Source organism: Chlamydotis macqueenii, chromosome 22 (genome assembly GCF_036417535.1).
Source record: "Chlamydotis macqueenii isolate bChlMac1 chromosome 22, bChlMac1.mat, whole genome shotgun sequence".
Lineage (NCBI taxonomy): Eukaryota > Metazoa > Chordata > Aves > Otidiformes > Otididae > Chlamydotis > Chlamydotis macqueenii.
Window position 1 is genome coordinate 1,208,800 of NC_141577.1, and position 14,415 is coordinate 1,223,214.

General features: G+C 55.2%; 1 protein-coding gene across 1 annotated transcript in view; it reads right to left on the bottom strand.

Moving 5' to 3' along the window:
- The window catches only part of LOC104484119 (microtubule-actin cross-linking factor 1, isoforms 1/2/3/4/5), a 136,169-nt gene that overhangs the window by 71,505 nt on the left and 50,249 nt on the right, over positions 1-14,415 (bottom strand). The window contains exons 23-36 of the mRNA XM_086764783.1: positions 14,186-14,312; positions 13,557-13,740; positions 12,787-12,956; positions 12,321-12,499; positions 11,990-12,128; positions 11,325-11,518; positions 10,986-11,148; positions 10,592-10,675; positions 10,377-10,484; positions 9,654-9,752; positions 9,324-9,476; positions 9,146-9,234; positions 8,569-8,704; positions 354-5,609 (exon numbers count right to left, since the gene is read on the bottom strand). Of these exons, the coding sequence (XP_086620909.1) occupies positions 354-5,609; positions 8,569-8,704; positions 9,146-9,234; positions 9,324-9,476; positions 9,654-9,752; positions 10,377-10,484; positions 10,592-10,675; positions 10,986-11,148; positions 11,325-11,518; positions 11,990-12,128; positions 12,321-12,499; positions 12,787-12,956; positions 13,557-13,740; positions 14,186-14,312 (7,081 nt within the window). The remainder of the gene's footprint in view (positions 1-353; positions 5,610-8,568; positions 8,705-9,145; positions 9,235-9,323; positions 9,477-9,653; positions 9,753-10,376; positions 10,485-10,591; positions 10,676-10,985; positions 11,149-11,324; positions 11,519-11,989; positions 12,129-12,320; positions 12,500-12,786; positions 12,957-13,556; positions 13,741-14,185; positions 14,313-14,415) is intronic.

A 14,415-nucleotide genomic window follows, 5' to 3' on the forward strand; every position in this document is an offset into this window, starting at 1 on the left:
GCCTTATCTCCAAGATTTACTACAGGAAAAAGAAAACAAATGGCTCTTTTTCCAACAAAAGCTTATAAATGGCAGGAGATCTCTGGTGTTACAGTAAAAGTGCCAAAAAAAGAGCCCTGCTCGTTAGTCATCGGTAAGCAACGCTCAGCAGAGAGAAGCCACAGCTCAGCCCCGAGTGTCTCCAGCCGCACATCACCGGGTGCTTTGCCAAATCGCTGATACTGCAACGTCAGGCTGAAACACCGCTCCTCACGCTCTGGCTGTCCTCTGCTGAGGACTCCGGACAGATTTAACACCAAACGCACATACATAGCTCATAAAAAGTGTCAGAATAGCAAAAAGCATCAGCATACCTGGGCTGGCCGCGTGGCCTCCCTGGAGGTCTCCAGCAGCTCGCCCTCCACGATGACGGGTAAGAGCAAGCCCCGGTCGCCAGGACTGGGCTGCCTGGGCCTCTCCTGGGGAGTTTCTCCTTGGGGTTTTGAGGGAGCGGGGGCATCTCCTCGACTCGTGCTGATCTCCGCCGTTTGCTCTCGCCACGTCCCTTCTCCAAGCCCAAGGACTGCGGAGGGTTCCTGAGGCTCTCCGGGTTCCTCCCTGATAACCAACTCGCTGGGCAGGCTGCTCGCTGCGGGGGCCGCGTTGGACACGTCGCTGGTGCTTTCCACCTCGGTGTTTTCCTGCGTCATCCTCCCCTCCAGGGTCAATGCCACCGAGGAATCATGACCATTTCTGACCCCACCTGTCATCACCCCTCGAGCTTCCCTGTGTCCTGGGGACACAGGGAACACCTCACCCGCAGCCAGGCCTTCCTCATCTTTCTCAAAAGCTGTTCTCTTTTCCTTCTCATCCTTGCTGCTCCCCCTGTGCTTGGCTGCGTCCCTTGCCAACCCAGCAGCAATCTTGGTGATGGTTTCACGTTTTGGTTCTGGCCTGCTTGAGACAACCTCCTCCTCCTCCTTCCCTGGAATTTCTTTGGAAATCACAAGAGGAAGGGACTGCTTTTCCACACATGTCTCGGGCTGAGTGCCATCTCCTCGGATACCAGGCTGCTTTGCTTTCTTTTTCCTGCTTTTCTGTTTCGGGGCAGGTTTTAGCTCAGTTTCTTGATCAACTGGACCTTCTGCACCCAGTCTCGGGGTTTCTCCTTCGATGTGCTTGACAGTTTCTCTACCTGTAAGCCCATCTGCTGCGGGCTTCGTAGGGATGCCAGTCTCGGGGGGTTCTCTGGTCTCTGCAGGACCCACCTCTCCCTTCCCTCGACCCACAGTAACAGATTCCCTCAGGGCCGCCGGTGTTCCCCTGTCCAGGCTGCTCGCTCGCCCTCCTTCCTCAGAAGCCACCACTGCACCTTCTCCACCTGCCGCAAATCCATCCGCACTTCCAAACCCTCTCCTCCGGCTTCTCTCCTCGCTGTCCTCCACACTGCGAAGCATCTCCATGTCCAAGAACAACTGCTCTTCCTTCAATCCCAATCCCTCCACTTTCTCTGTCCCCTGATCCACCACGTCCCTCCTCGACTCGCCCCCCCAGGCCGCTCTCTCCTGGGAGGTGCTCTTCGCAATCCCTTTTTCCGTAGCCCACACTACTGCCATCTCTTCAGGGAGGGACGCTGTACCCAGTACTGGGGGGTACTCTGGCGTCAGTTCAACCTTTCCTTGGAGATGACGTGTTATGCCATCCTCTGAAGCTTCCCGAGGCTTTGATTTCCCTTCTGTTGGTGTCACTGGGGATCTCTCAGAGGAAGCGGCTGCACCCCCAGCCACACCGTAGCTCACGGCTTCAGAGCTGGCTTTGTGCTCCGTACCACGAGACTTCTCAGCAGCACTGGTAGAGAGGACGACGTCTTCCTCTTTTGGAGATATTTTTTCCTGGGAAAGGTGAGGTTCATCTACTCTGCAGACCTCAGAACTATATTTGTCTTCAGATATTTGTGTATCCTGAAGACTGGCAGCTAATTTTTGGCTAATCAGTTCTTTCTCAACAGCTTCCTTTAATGTCAATCTTTTCCCACTGCTAGCATCAACAATTCCCCCAGCCCTCATCTGGTTGGCGGCGATGAGTTTGGCCATCTCCTCATCCAGCAGCCCTTGCTCCACAGCAACCCTCAGAGAGAGCCTCTTGCTGACCGTACCCTCCACCACCCCGCCGCTGTCTGCCTGAGCCTGCAGCAACCGCAGCGTGGGCAGAGGGTCCACCTTCCCCAGCCTCACCGCCTCGGCACACGTGAGCTTCCTCCCCGTCACCTCATCCTTGATGGCTCTGAAGGGATGGACCTCCAGATACCTCTGGCCAGACTCAATGTCGATTTTACACTTCTTCATGAACTCCGAGTAGGGAACGATCATGCAGGTCTCGGGATCCACAATTCCTTCTTTCATTTCCGAAGACGACAGGACTTTCTCCAAAACCTGCTCGGGCAGCAAGCCCTCCTTTACTGCTTGACAGAGCGCTAGCCTCTGGCCGGAAGCGGGATCAAAAACGCTTCCACTCCCAGCCTGGATTTCTTGCACCTTCCTCTGGAAGTCTGCACTAAGGAGCCCTAAGGACACTGCCTGGGGCAAGGGCAGTCTCTCCTTGGTAACTGGATGAACATAGTCCTGCAGGCACATGCTTTCAGCTTTTGTGAGCTCGCTACCTAAATCCTGATTGATCAAACCATGTTTCATGGCATCCTTTACTGAAAGCCTCATTCCAGACAGGTGATGGATGATTCCTCCATCAGCAATCTGCTTGGTCAAGAGCTGAAAAGCCTCTTCCTTTTTCAGGAGCCCTTTTTCCACAGACTGCACAACAGTCAAAGGCTGCTTGGTTTTAGGGTCCACAATTCCACTGGTCTCAGCCTGTACGCTAATGAGCTTCTGTCTGGTCACCTCATCAGCGCCTTTCCCTTTGGAAGCCTTCTCCAGCTTGACCAGCTCTTTCTGAACTGTTGGCTCTATGAGGCCCAGATTTGAAGCCAAAGTGACCGATATTTTTTTGCCACGTTTCAAGTCAACGATCCCTCCAGTAACCACTTGCCTTTCCAAGATCCTCATTGCCGTTTCCTTGTCCAGGAGGCCAACAGCAGCGGCATCCTTGATAGAGTAGACAAAGTTGTTGCCTGGGTCAAGAACACCACTTATCGCTTTGTCAGATGCGAGTACCTTCTGAAGAAGCTTCTCATCCATCAGACCTTCTTCAATGACGTCCTCAGTGGTTAATGATTCGCACGTCTGCGAGTCAAAGAAGCCGCTGAACATCTTCATTTTCTCCATCAGTTTCACAGCTGTGTGGCTGGGCACCACTCCACAGGCTACTGCGTCATTCAGGAGAAGAGTTTTCCCTGTCTGCTCATGAAGTATGCCACCACTTTGGAGCTGCGTCAACATCATTTCCAAAGTGTCCTCCACCTCCTGCTCTGCAGGGGCGGGCAGGGACGTCTCATCAACGTGCTCATCACCTAACACTTCTTCCCCTTCTCCTTGCACTTCCCGTACACTTTCAATGTTTTCACTTTGCCTCTCCGTTTGCTCTGCCTCTCCAGTTTTAGGGAGCACAACCTCCTCTCCTCCCAGCACGCCATTCTCCATTGTTTCCTCATTTAGCAAATCAATCTCTCTAACATCTTCTGCCTCTAGTTCAGGCTCCTCCACAGCCTGAGACCTCTCTGCCATGACTTTCGGTCTGTCTCTGCTTTCTGAAACACCCATCGACAGGCAGATTTCGCTTTTCACAACAACCGTCCCACGTTCTGATGCCCTCTTCTGATCTTTGACACTTTCCACTCCATCTACTGTAGTAGGCCTGGACTCTTCCTCTGCCTCCATCACCATTTCCTCTGTTTCTCTGAATCCACCACCCAGACGTCCCTGCATCGATGATTTTACCTGATGTTTGTCCTTGCTTCTAGAAGCTACTTGCTGTCTTCCAAATTCAGCATCAGCTTCGCTCCTGACGGCAGCCTGTTCAGTATAAATCTGCCTTTGTTCCTCCACAAGCAGAATATCTTCCGCATCCTCTAACAGGAGGTTCTCAGGCCCCATCACCATCTCCCCATTCTCCAAAGCAGTTCTGGGTGGCAGGACCTTTTCACCTTGTTCTTTTGAAGGAGCAAATTGAAACTCAACCTGCTGCAAAGCCAAGCCATTGCAAGGCTCTGTTTCAAGAGCTGCACCTGCCTTTGCCTCCTCAAAGCCTTTGCCATCTTCCAACACGTGCACACGGGATCCACTTTCCTGGGTTTGGATGAGGGCTTTTGTGAGATTGTTCAACTCTCCATCTACTAAGAGCAGCTTCTGGCCATCGTGAATGTTGATGTAGCTGTGGGTCATCAAGTGGAACATCAGCCTTTCATCGTCACTCCTCAGCAGAGGGTCACTTTGCTCTTTGTGACCTGTGGGACTCCTTCCAGAAGAGCTCTGGCCATGCCTGCTTCTGCCTGGAGAGCCAGCAAGCTGCACGCTGGCCATGACATCAGGTATGATGGTTGATTTCAGCTTCTTTGCCACATCTCTCTCCAAGATGCCATGTTCAACTGCTTTCCTCCAGGACAACACTTCCGTGGTCTCCGGTATAAAGACAGCCTTAATGAGTTGCCTCTTGCTGAGAATCCTGTAAACCAACTCTGTAGACAGGACTCCTTGCTCTAAAGCATCTGCAACCGGGACAATCTCCCCCGTCTCTGGCCACAGGAGCCCCATGAAGGACCAGAGGGATTCCAGGACCACCAGTGCAATCCTCGGTGCTACCAGCTCTTTCCTTACAGCTTCATCAACCGTCAGCCTCTCTCCTGTGACGGTATCGATGATGCCGCCTGTCTGGAGCTGACGGACGAGAAGTGTGCATGCCAAATCCTGGTCAATCAAATTGTGTCTCACGGCCTCGTCCACAGTCAGCCTGTGCCCTGTCCTGGGGTCAACAATGCCACCAGCAAAGAGCTGGGCTTCCAGCAACCTGACCGTTACCTGCCTGTCTATCAGCCCTTCCTGGACGGCACGGAAGAGGCTGACTTTTCTGCCCGATTTCAAGCTCACCATCCCGCCCGCCAGCTGCTTGACCGGGAGCAGCCGCAGCCCTGTCTCCTGGTGGACGATGCACCGGTGCGTGAGCTCGGGCAGGCTGATTTTCTCCGCAGTGTTGGGGTCAATCAAATCCTTGCCGCTCTCCAGGTGGGACAGAAGTCTGGAGTAAAGCTGGGGGGTAAGGAGCCTTTCCTGCACCGCGGTCTCCATGCTGATTCTGCCCTGACGGGCTTTAAAGCCTCCAGTGACAAGCTCAGCTTCAAGAATCTTCAGTCCAGTGCTCTCACTGATCCTCCCCTCTTCTACCGCAGCAATGACAGGTAGGACCGGCCTCCCTTCACGTCTGACCTCTTCCACCCGCTGGAGAGCATTCTTCAGTTCCCGCAGCACCTGGAACGTCCTGAGATCGATGATGTTTCTGGCCAGAGCTTCCTCCAAGGAGAGCTTCTCATTGGTCTCTGGAACAACTAAGTCGGATGTGATAACCTGGGCCTCCAAGAGCACGAGGCCAGTGTCCTGATCTATAAGGCCCCTCTGCATGGCACCAAAGAGAGGGAATATTTCTACCGTGCCAAGATCGATCACTCCTGCCACCGCTCCGCTGCCCTAGAAGAGAAAGAGAAGGAAAAGAATTAAAATCAAGCATTTCTCCAGCACTCAGACTGCATGAGCTCCAGGGAGGTCTCAGTTTCCAAAAAAAAAAAAAAGGTTAAAACCCCTGAACGGGCTAGGAAGCAAGTCCCAAAGTGTTTGAAACGCAACTCCACAGGCATCGCAGCACGCAAATCGGTGCATGTGCCCGCGTGCATGGTGCCAGCAGGTTTAACGCTCATCCGGTCCCTCACCCAGGGCAGCACTGAGATGCTCCCAGCATCCACCACCAGTAACGCAGCAAAGCGGCAAGCAGCAAAACCCAGAGGTGCTCCTAACGCTCCCCGGGGAAACAGAGGAAGGACACCAGCAAGCACACCAAAGCCGTTCAACAACTCAGGTCTGAAAACGCAAAGACACCACAAATCCCGCTCCGTATCCAGAGAAAACCCCTCATCTAGGAACCTCTCCAAGCGCCGGCTCCACCTGACCGCTGCCACCCCCGAACCCTGCGCTTTCCCAGGCAGATCTGAGGTGCCAGGGTGGCCAGGGACACCACCGAGCCCCGTGCCACGGAGCAGCGCCCCAGCCCCACAGAGCGGCCACGCGTCAGGGGAGGAGCGCTGCGTGCAGGGCAGCTCCCGGCGCGCGACCACCCGCTCCGCCCGGCTCCAGCACCTGGCAGCGGCCGCGCTCCTCAGACGGGGCAAGGGGAGAGATGGAAGGAGCTGGAGGTCCCAGCATGGAAACAGTGACAGACTGGGAACAGAGCATCTACTCTGGTGTTTCTGGATGGGCTTTTCTCTTCCTGCTGGCATCCCACGGGGAGGGGAATAATTAAGATAACCAAGAGTAACGGCTCTTTGGACGTCTGGGTTTCTTCCAGTCCCACTGGCTGGCCCGAGCACTAACAGATTGCCGTGGGGATAGTGAGGCGGGAATCTGGATTGTGGAATGAATTCCTTTCACATCCCCAAGACCTGCAGATTGTGTTTATTATCGGTGGGACGAACAGTGCCCGTGGCTGGGGGTGTCGGTAGCTGCGGCACGGGAGGGACGCAGCCGCCACCACGCCGCTCTGCAGTTCCCCCGCTGCCGTCTGCCGCGGAGACGGAGCGAACCCGCGGCAAAACCCAGGCTCCCACCACCACTGCCAGACTCAGGCGTGCACGCTGGGAGATGAAGGAGGTGTGGAAAGACAGAGGAGGGGGAAAAAAAGAGAAAGATAAACAAGGAGACGGGAGGGAAGGGGGTAAAAGGCTTTTACTTACCCGGGTTGCAGGGCGTGCCGTGAGCAGTTAAAGACAGAGCCTTACGGAGCAGCTCAGCCGTATCACACACAGTGTAAAGCTTGGTGTTAGCGTCCAGCATGCGACTGGTTTGTTTGCAAAAAGAACCCCACACACAGGTCGTCCTCTTTCACTTTGAGTGTTTTGTTTGTTTAAATTCCGGAGGGTTAGTTAAACTTGTAAGCAAGGATGTCAGTTAATCTTAAAAACAGTTGACATGAAACACAAACTGTACAGGGACACATCATGCTCAATTCAGCGCGTTCTGCTTTGCGTTTTTGTCTGTATAACTTCTCTCTGACAGTTGGATGTTTCCAGCAAGCAAATGTTAAGAGTTCCTCATGCTCCCTCTACAGTGAAGCAACCACACCGCACAAGAGCCGCAGGGATCGGCGCGCAGACGGGATCTACGGTGAAGCCCTGCTGCCATCTCTCGTTTTGTTTCCTGGGCTTCGTCAGGAGCGTGAGTGAAAACTGTTCTGGCCCGAGCCCCAAAGCGCGCTCATGCCGTACGAGAACAGCCCAGCAAGCCCTGGAGAAGGCTTCTGCTCTAAAGTCATTTTCCTGCCCAGGAGGGAGGAAAAAGGAAAGGAAAAAGCACCCTTTCCGCAGGCAGGCTGCTCCCAGCAGCTCTCCTGGCAGCGGCAGTGCAGCCGTGATGGCTCAGTGGTGACTAACGAGTCGGTTTGCTCACTGTAAGCTCTCTGCTGCCAGCACCAGGGCTGAAGGGCTTGGAACAGAAAGCGTTTACTGCACTGAGACACCTGAAACGTGCGACAGTCCAGTTTGGAGAGAAACACTCCATGTTCAGGTGAAAGCTGGACAGGCAGATCTCAACCAAGCAGCCCCGTCACCCTCTCCCTGCAGCGGCTCGAACAGGGCTTCACTCACGGACCCGACGGCCAAAGCCCAAAGTCACGTGTCCAGATCTGAGCCGGCCGTTGCTTCAGAGTACAGGGAGCCAGCAAGCAAACACAGATATATCCACCGACACATGTATACACACTTACAGAACACGTACACGTATATCTGAGTGACCGCAGACAGCTCCTAACAGAGGCAATAAGGATGCGCTTTCAGCCCCCCTACCCAACGGAACAGGATGGGGATTGCCGGCAGCGCTGGAGCAGGGAATGGGTCCAGCTACGGGCTGCGGAGGTCTCCCAGGTCAGCTGAGGGCCTGGGCGATGCCATCGCCTTCCACTGGGGAGAGCAACTTCACTCAGCCACCGCTGAGACAAACCTCTCCCAGTCCCTGAGATACACGAGATCGCACAGGCAAACGCCCTTCTGCAGAAACCCACCGTCTCATGCCTCCTGCACGGATTTGCTAACAGGAGCGTTTCCAGGACAGAGGTCCACCTGCACCCTTGGCCACCACGTGAACCGGCCAACCCTTGTGCAGAGGGCAGAGCTCTGATCAAAACCATCGCAAAGGACAACTCTGCCACTGACCGGCCAGGCAGCAGGGAAACGGCTCCTGCTTGGCCTCCAGGGACCACCCTGGCCTGGATGCTTTGGGTGGGCCACAGACAGAACAGAAGGGTGGGCAACCACACGTAAGTAAGAAAGTCCACGGGCTGTGAGCAGCTGGTGGCCATGAAACACACAACCAAGCAAAACCTTTTTCACACCCTGAAGTGCCCTGTGACCGTGCAGCCACAAGACCAAGCAGGGACCAGTACCTTGTGCTCTGTCTCCTGGGCCAGCTGGCTCTGGAGCTGCTGGAGCTGCTCCGTGGAGTCGCTGCAGAGCGCCTGGTAGGTCTCCTTGAGGGCACTGATCTGAGTGGAAATCTGTTCCTTTTCCGGATGGGAAAGCCTGCAAGAGGAAGGGGAAACCGCTCAGGGAAACAGCACAAACCAGCTCCCAGCTTCACAGAATGACCATGCTCTTCTGGTGAGGGAAAAGGCCGAACCCACCGCGAGTCCCCTCTTCCCACTGCCCAGCTCAGCTCAAACCAGCAAGGGTCACTGCGCTGAGCAAAGGCTGACCTGCACCGTAGCAGTCAAACCCCCAAACAGACGGGGCTGGATCACTACTAAAGGGGATTAATATTGTCCCAGGAGGATAAACAGGTTTTGTATTTCATAGCTCTTGCTGCAGATAAGATAGACAACAACTGTCACGTGCAGCTCAGCGCCGTTTTGAATGGGAGCCAGGCACTGGACCCCAGGGACGCCAGCCCAGCAGCGCCAGCTCTGAGGCATCTCATCCGCCCCACTGCTGTCCCTGCCTGTCCCCTCCTCGGGCCACGCTCACTTGTGACTGTGCTTTGCCAGGAAGATTTGTGAGGTTTTGATGGCCTCTGAGATCTGCTCCTTCTTCGCAGCCAACTCCTCATTCAAGGCCTGTTAAAAAAAAAAAGAAAGGTTAATTCAGCTGTGGAAAAACAGCAGAAGTTAAACATTTAGCTGCCTGACAGTTGTCCCCGGTTTACCTGCTGCTCCGAGATGGATTTCTCGATGTCACCCAGCTCTCTGCTGCCAGCAGCAGCCGCCCTGCCTTGCACACTCTGCTTCAAGCCCAGCGCCCAGCCGAGGAGCTCCTTCACCTTGTCCACATGCTCCTGCTTCTCCTCCTCCACTACTTTCTGCAAAAAGAGGTGGGAGGAAGAAAACCACATCAAAGGGGTCCCAGACTTCCCCAGGCAGAGAGGCTCCCGGGAGCAGCGCCCGAGACGTAATCCGAACGTGGAGCAGCACCCTCTGGGGTGCCAGGAACTGAGCCTGCACATCTTAAACGGGGTTCAGTTCCGTACAACCCTTACCTCCTCCTCCTCCAGCCGCCGCAGAGCGTCGCTGATGTACTTCACGTGCTGCGTGGTCAACGTCACCAGAGCCGTATAGCGAGTCCGCAAATCCATGAACTGCGAAGGGAGAGAGGGACAAACGGGGCGCGTCAGTCACGACTGGCGGGTCCGGAGCTAGGTGCTTTACAGTACATGACACGTATGCACCGTCTCTCGCTTGGGAAGCCCCAGGCGCCTCGCAGACCCATTATGGCACCAACGAAATGCAGCAAGTCTGACGGGGAGGGTTGTGGCCACACACGGCATGCTGCACGACACTGGAGCGAAGGGGAGACTCCGGTCACGGACACTGGGGCGGATGCTCAACTCTTACAAGACGGCTACTGGGATGTTTAATATCCACAGGGAGCAGACAGGACCCTGGGTCCCTAAAGGTCTCATCCCAAAGATCCACACACAGACGCTGCATGGTGCTCTGGGTATTTACCTCGCAAGGCTGAAGGGCTGAGCCGACCCCGCTGGATCTGACCCAGGGGCTCCCAGGAGTCTAGGTATGGCATACCTGGTGCTTAGAGCACTAAGCCATCCTCTCTGGCTATCAGAAAAAACAGCGAGGGTGGAAACTGTATTTATACAAGAGAGTTCAGCAGAGAGGAGCTCATTGCACAGCGGCTGCTCGGCGTCGAAGAACCCCCCCTACAATTCCTCCCCAGTGAGGTCGGGCAGCGGCTGCGCTCCTACCTCCTGCGTGATGGCGTCCGAGGACGAGAGCATGCGCCGGCGTTTCATGGGAGACTTCTGCTGCGACTCGACAAACGCCCTGTATGTCATCAGCTGTAACTCGTAGTCCTGCAAACGCAACCAGAGGTGGGGAGACATGGAGCGTGCGCGATGCAAACCGTGCTGGGGCTGTGTGTGCCCAGCCAGGCTCATCCAGTGCAGGAGGGGACCGGTACCTTGACGGCAGCCGAGTATTGCTGGGAGAATTTCTGACACTGGTCCAGCTTGGCTTGATTTTTTTCAATTTCTGCAGCCAAAGCCTTCAACAAAATTCAAAGCAAAAATGGTTGTCAGGAGAGCTGATGCAGGCGGTGGGCTGAATTTCAGTCCCCATCCTTCCCCTTTTGGGTCAAGTCTTTATACTCTGCAATTTTTAATGCCAGACCTCATCTCCACCTCAAGCTAAGCAGAGTTTCTCCACTTCCCAGACACCCAGCTCAGGCCTGCAGCCCTTCCCCACTGTGTTTCATACTTTCAAGCTCACAGATGAAAAGATTTTAGCAAGAGAAAAGAAGTGACACGGTCACAGCAGCGACTGCGCTATTGAGACATTACGATGTCCTGCCTTACCGTCTGCTGGCTCAGCTGCTCCGACAGCACCCGGCTGTCCTCCGCCTGCCCGGGCTTCATCAGCTCCTGCTGGATCGTGATCTCCTCGATCCACTGGATCAGGGCACTGTGGCACTGCCGGTAATCAGTCAGCACCTCCTGGATGCTCTCCAGCTCTGTGTGGCTAAGAGAAGAACCGAGACAAATAAGAGGAGGGCGAAATGCCACCACAGGCTATGGGGATATCCCAGCCGCCAGTGGGAATCCCAGCTGGAAAAATATCGCTCTTAATAACCCTGACCCGAGCTCTCAGCCGAAGCACGAAAGTAAATCTGTGGAAGGAGGCAGGAGGTTTCTCACCGGGTCTCAATTTGGGTGCAGACTCTCTGCCAGCGATCCCACAGCTGGCTTCCCTTCTCCTGATAGCGCTCCAGGTCGATGCTGCGCTCCTGTCTCAGCCGGTACAGCTGCTCTCCCACTGCCTTCGCCTTCGCCATCTCCTCCTCCAGGGTGGAGAAGACAGAGCTCTTGTCCTTCACCTCCCCGAGCCATTGCTGCAAAACCAGCAAGAGACAGCACCGGTTCAACACCACGGAAAGCAAAAGGCACGTTACGTCAGAGATGCCGTCCTGCCCAGAGCTGACAAGCCTGAGAAGGGGTTTAACTTCCCGCTCTCCTTAACCTGCAAAGAACCGGCTGACTACAGGAGGTGCAACATGGAGGGGAAGAGTAAGCCAGATTGGTCCAGCCCCTGTCCTACAGCAACAGGACATGTAGCTGCCAGGATGCTCACCCGTGCCAGCACGTGCCCTACAAGCAGGAGCGCAAGCCACAGCAGCTCCTTCACCTTTACAAAGCAATACGGGATCACACAGGCAGCACGAAGCCATCCAGGCAGCAATACCGAGGCAAGAAAAACGGCACACAATGCAAATTCAGCAGAGAAAGGGAAGGACCCTGCTGCACAAACACCGCAGCGTTGGCTGGTTTCTGCCTGCCCACCCTGGGAATTGAACAGCACCAACCTGCAACGCCGCTCTGTGAGCCTGAATAGCCGCCAGGTCGGCGGGCACTGCCTCCTCTTGGCTCAGCTTCACCTCATAGCCCTTCACCAGAGACTCTGCTCCCTGGGCGTGACGAATAACAACATCAACCGTCTTCAACCTGGCAAGGCAAACAGGCAGCGCAATGACATCCAGAACTCGGCAGAGGTCCTCACGACCGTGGGGCTGTTTGCACCGTGCGCCACAGCGGCATGGAGCTCAGCGCAGGTGTTAGAGGGCCAGAAGAAAGGTCCTGAGCAGAACTGGGCAGCTACAAAAAGGTGTTTGGGAACAGAGGCAGGTGCAGACTCACTTGTCCAGGTAGATGGAAGACAGCCCGTACATCTGGTCCATCTTGTTCACCACTAAGTCGAGTTCGGAGCGCAAGTGGGGTGTGCTGGACCCCGTGGGCGCCTTGTTGAGGAAGCTGTAGCATCTCTCAGAAATGAACCGCAGGTCCGACTGCAGCCGCTGCAGATCCTCTTGCATGCGCTATGGGAGGAAGGGAAAGAACGTGAAAGGAGAGTCCAAACAGGCAGAGATAAAAAAACAGGATTGTCCTTGGCAAAGGAGATGGCTATGAAATGAAGCAGGGAGCCCACCTGGAGAGGTTTCCTGCGACTTTCTGCGCAGCAAGATCCTCTCAAACCCCACAGTCGCTCACCCACCACCCACACCTTCACCCTGAAGAAATTCAAAGCTATTTCTGGCACACACTGAAAAGCAGCAGCCACCACCTCCCTCCCCTCCCCTCCCCACCTCGCCACAGCAGGACTGACCTCCTGCTCTGCAATGCGGATGGCGTTTTCCTGGATGGTGTCGCTATCCGCCCGGGTGCTGCTCGGGGACTGCATTCGGCTCACTAGCCTCTGCTCGCACTCCTCCAGGCGCAGCTGGATATTCTTCAGCTCGGACAGATACGTCCTGGCAACAGTCTCATCCTTGTCTTCTGTGAGTCACAGACAAACCAACACAGCGGCTCAACCAACTCTGACCAGTACCTGCCCCACATGGGACCAGCTTGGAGCCCTGGAGCCAAGCGCAGCATCGCGCCGACACCGAGGCACCGGGATCTCTGCTCAGACGGAAAACAACTTTATCAAATCATCTCATTCAAACGCAGCTGAGAGCGAGTCCAGCCACAGGGCAGCTCGCACGACGAAGCCGGAGTCCCTGGTCTTAATGGGACCCACTCCTGCTGTGTCATGCCGGGAGCCATCCGCTGCTCCGAACAGCATGTGTACTTTTATAAAGACTAAATGCAGGAAGAACTCCTTGCTCAGAATGCATCCTAATGACCAATCCCATCTCCAACAATACCAGAGTAAGAGGACTCAGTATTTAAGCTGAGGCTGCAAAGCCAAGCCCTCTCTGCAGGAACGCTGCTGGACAAACGCCCAGCACTTGAATGGATGGAGAAGTAAGGAGAGCAGCTGCTCACACCATCAGCTAGGCAGCTCAGGAAAGAAAGGAAAATCAAGCCATCCCATAAATCCTGTTTATGAGTCCCCACTGCTCCTGGTGAATCCATCAGCCCTTTGAAGCTCACCGTTCTCCATCGACTCCAGCAGCTGTCGGATGTGTTCCTTGGAAGACTCCACTTCCTCCTCCAGGCGCAGGCGATCCGACACCGAGAAGAGCTCCGAGTCCCGGCTGTCCTGCAGGAAGTCCTCGTAGTGCGCCTGCAGGCTCTTCATGGCTTGCTGGCACTCCCCTTGCGCTAAGGACCTGAGCTGCAAGCAGAAAGGCAGCACATCTCACCACTGGGAAGAACTTCCCACACATCACCCGAAGCCACCCTCCCCAGCTTCACCACCTTTGTTTGCCACGTGAGTATTTCCCCTTTATAGGGGAGACAGCAAGCTCCCCATATCCGCCCCACACCTCCCTGCAGCCTCGCTCGCTCCCTAAGGAAACGCCAAGTCCACAATCCCTTAACACTTCTTACAGCTCAACAGCAAGCCGCTGATGCTCTGTTACTGGGAAAAACTGCAATCATTTTGCACAGAAGCCCCAAGCTCAGGTTTTCCCACTGTTAAAGGTGCAAAGACCCGTGATTCCCCCAACCTTGCCGTCTCTGGTTTTCCCTTTAATGCTTCTGTTCCTCCTCAGCCACACAAAGCCGCCCGGACAGCGAGAGACGCAGCCCAGCGCCAGGCAGAGGAGCTCCCACCGTACCTTCTCCATGCTGAAGCTCTGCACCAGGGCTATGTCCTTCCGCAGGTAGTTCCAGGAGATCAGGCTCTTCATGTTCATGTGGAGCTGGTGCCAGAGAGCCATCACCTTCTGGTACAGCTGCTCTACCCTGCAATGGGAAGGAGCAGCTCCGTCAGCTCTGGATCTCCTCAGCACGCTCAGCATGAGGGCTTCCTTCCCTTGCCCCAAATCACCTGTGCCACCCACTCCTA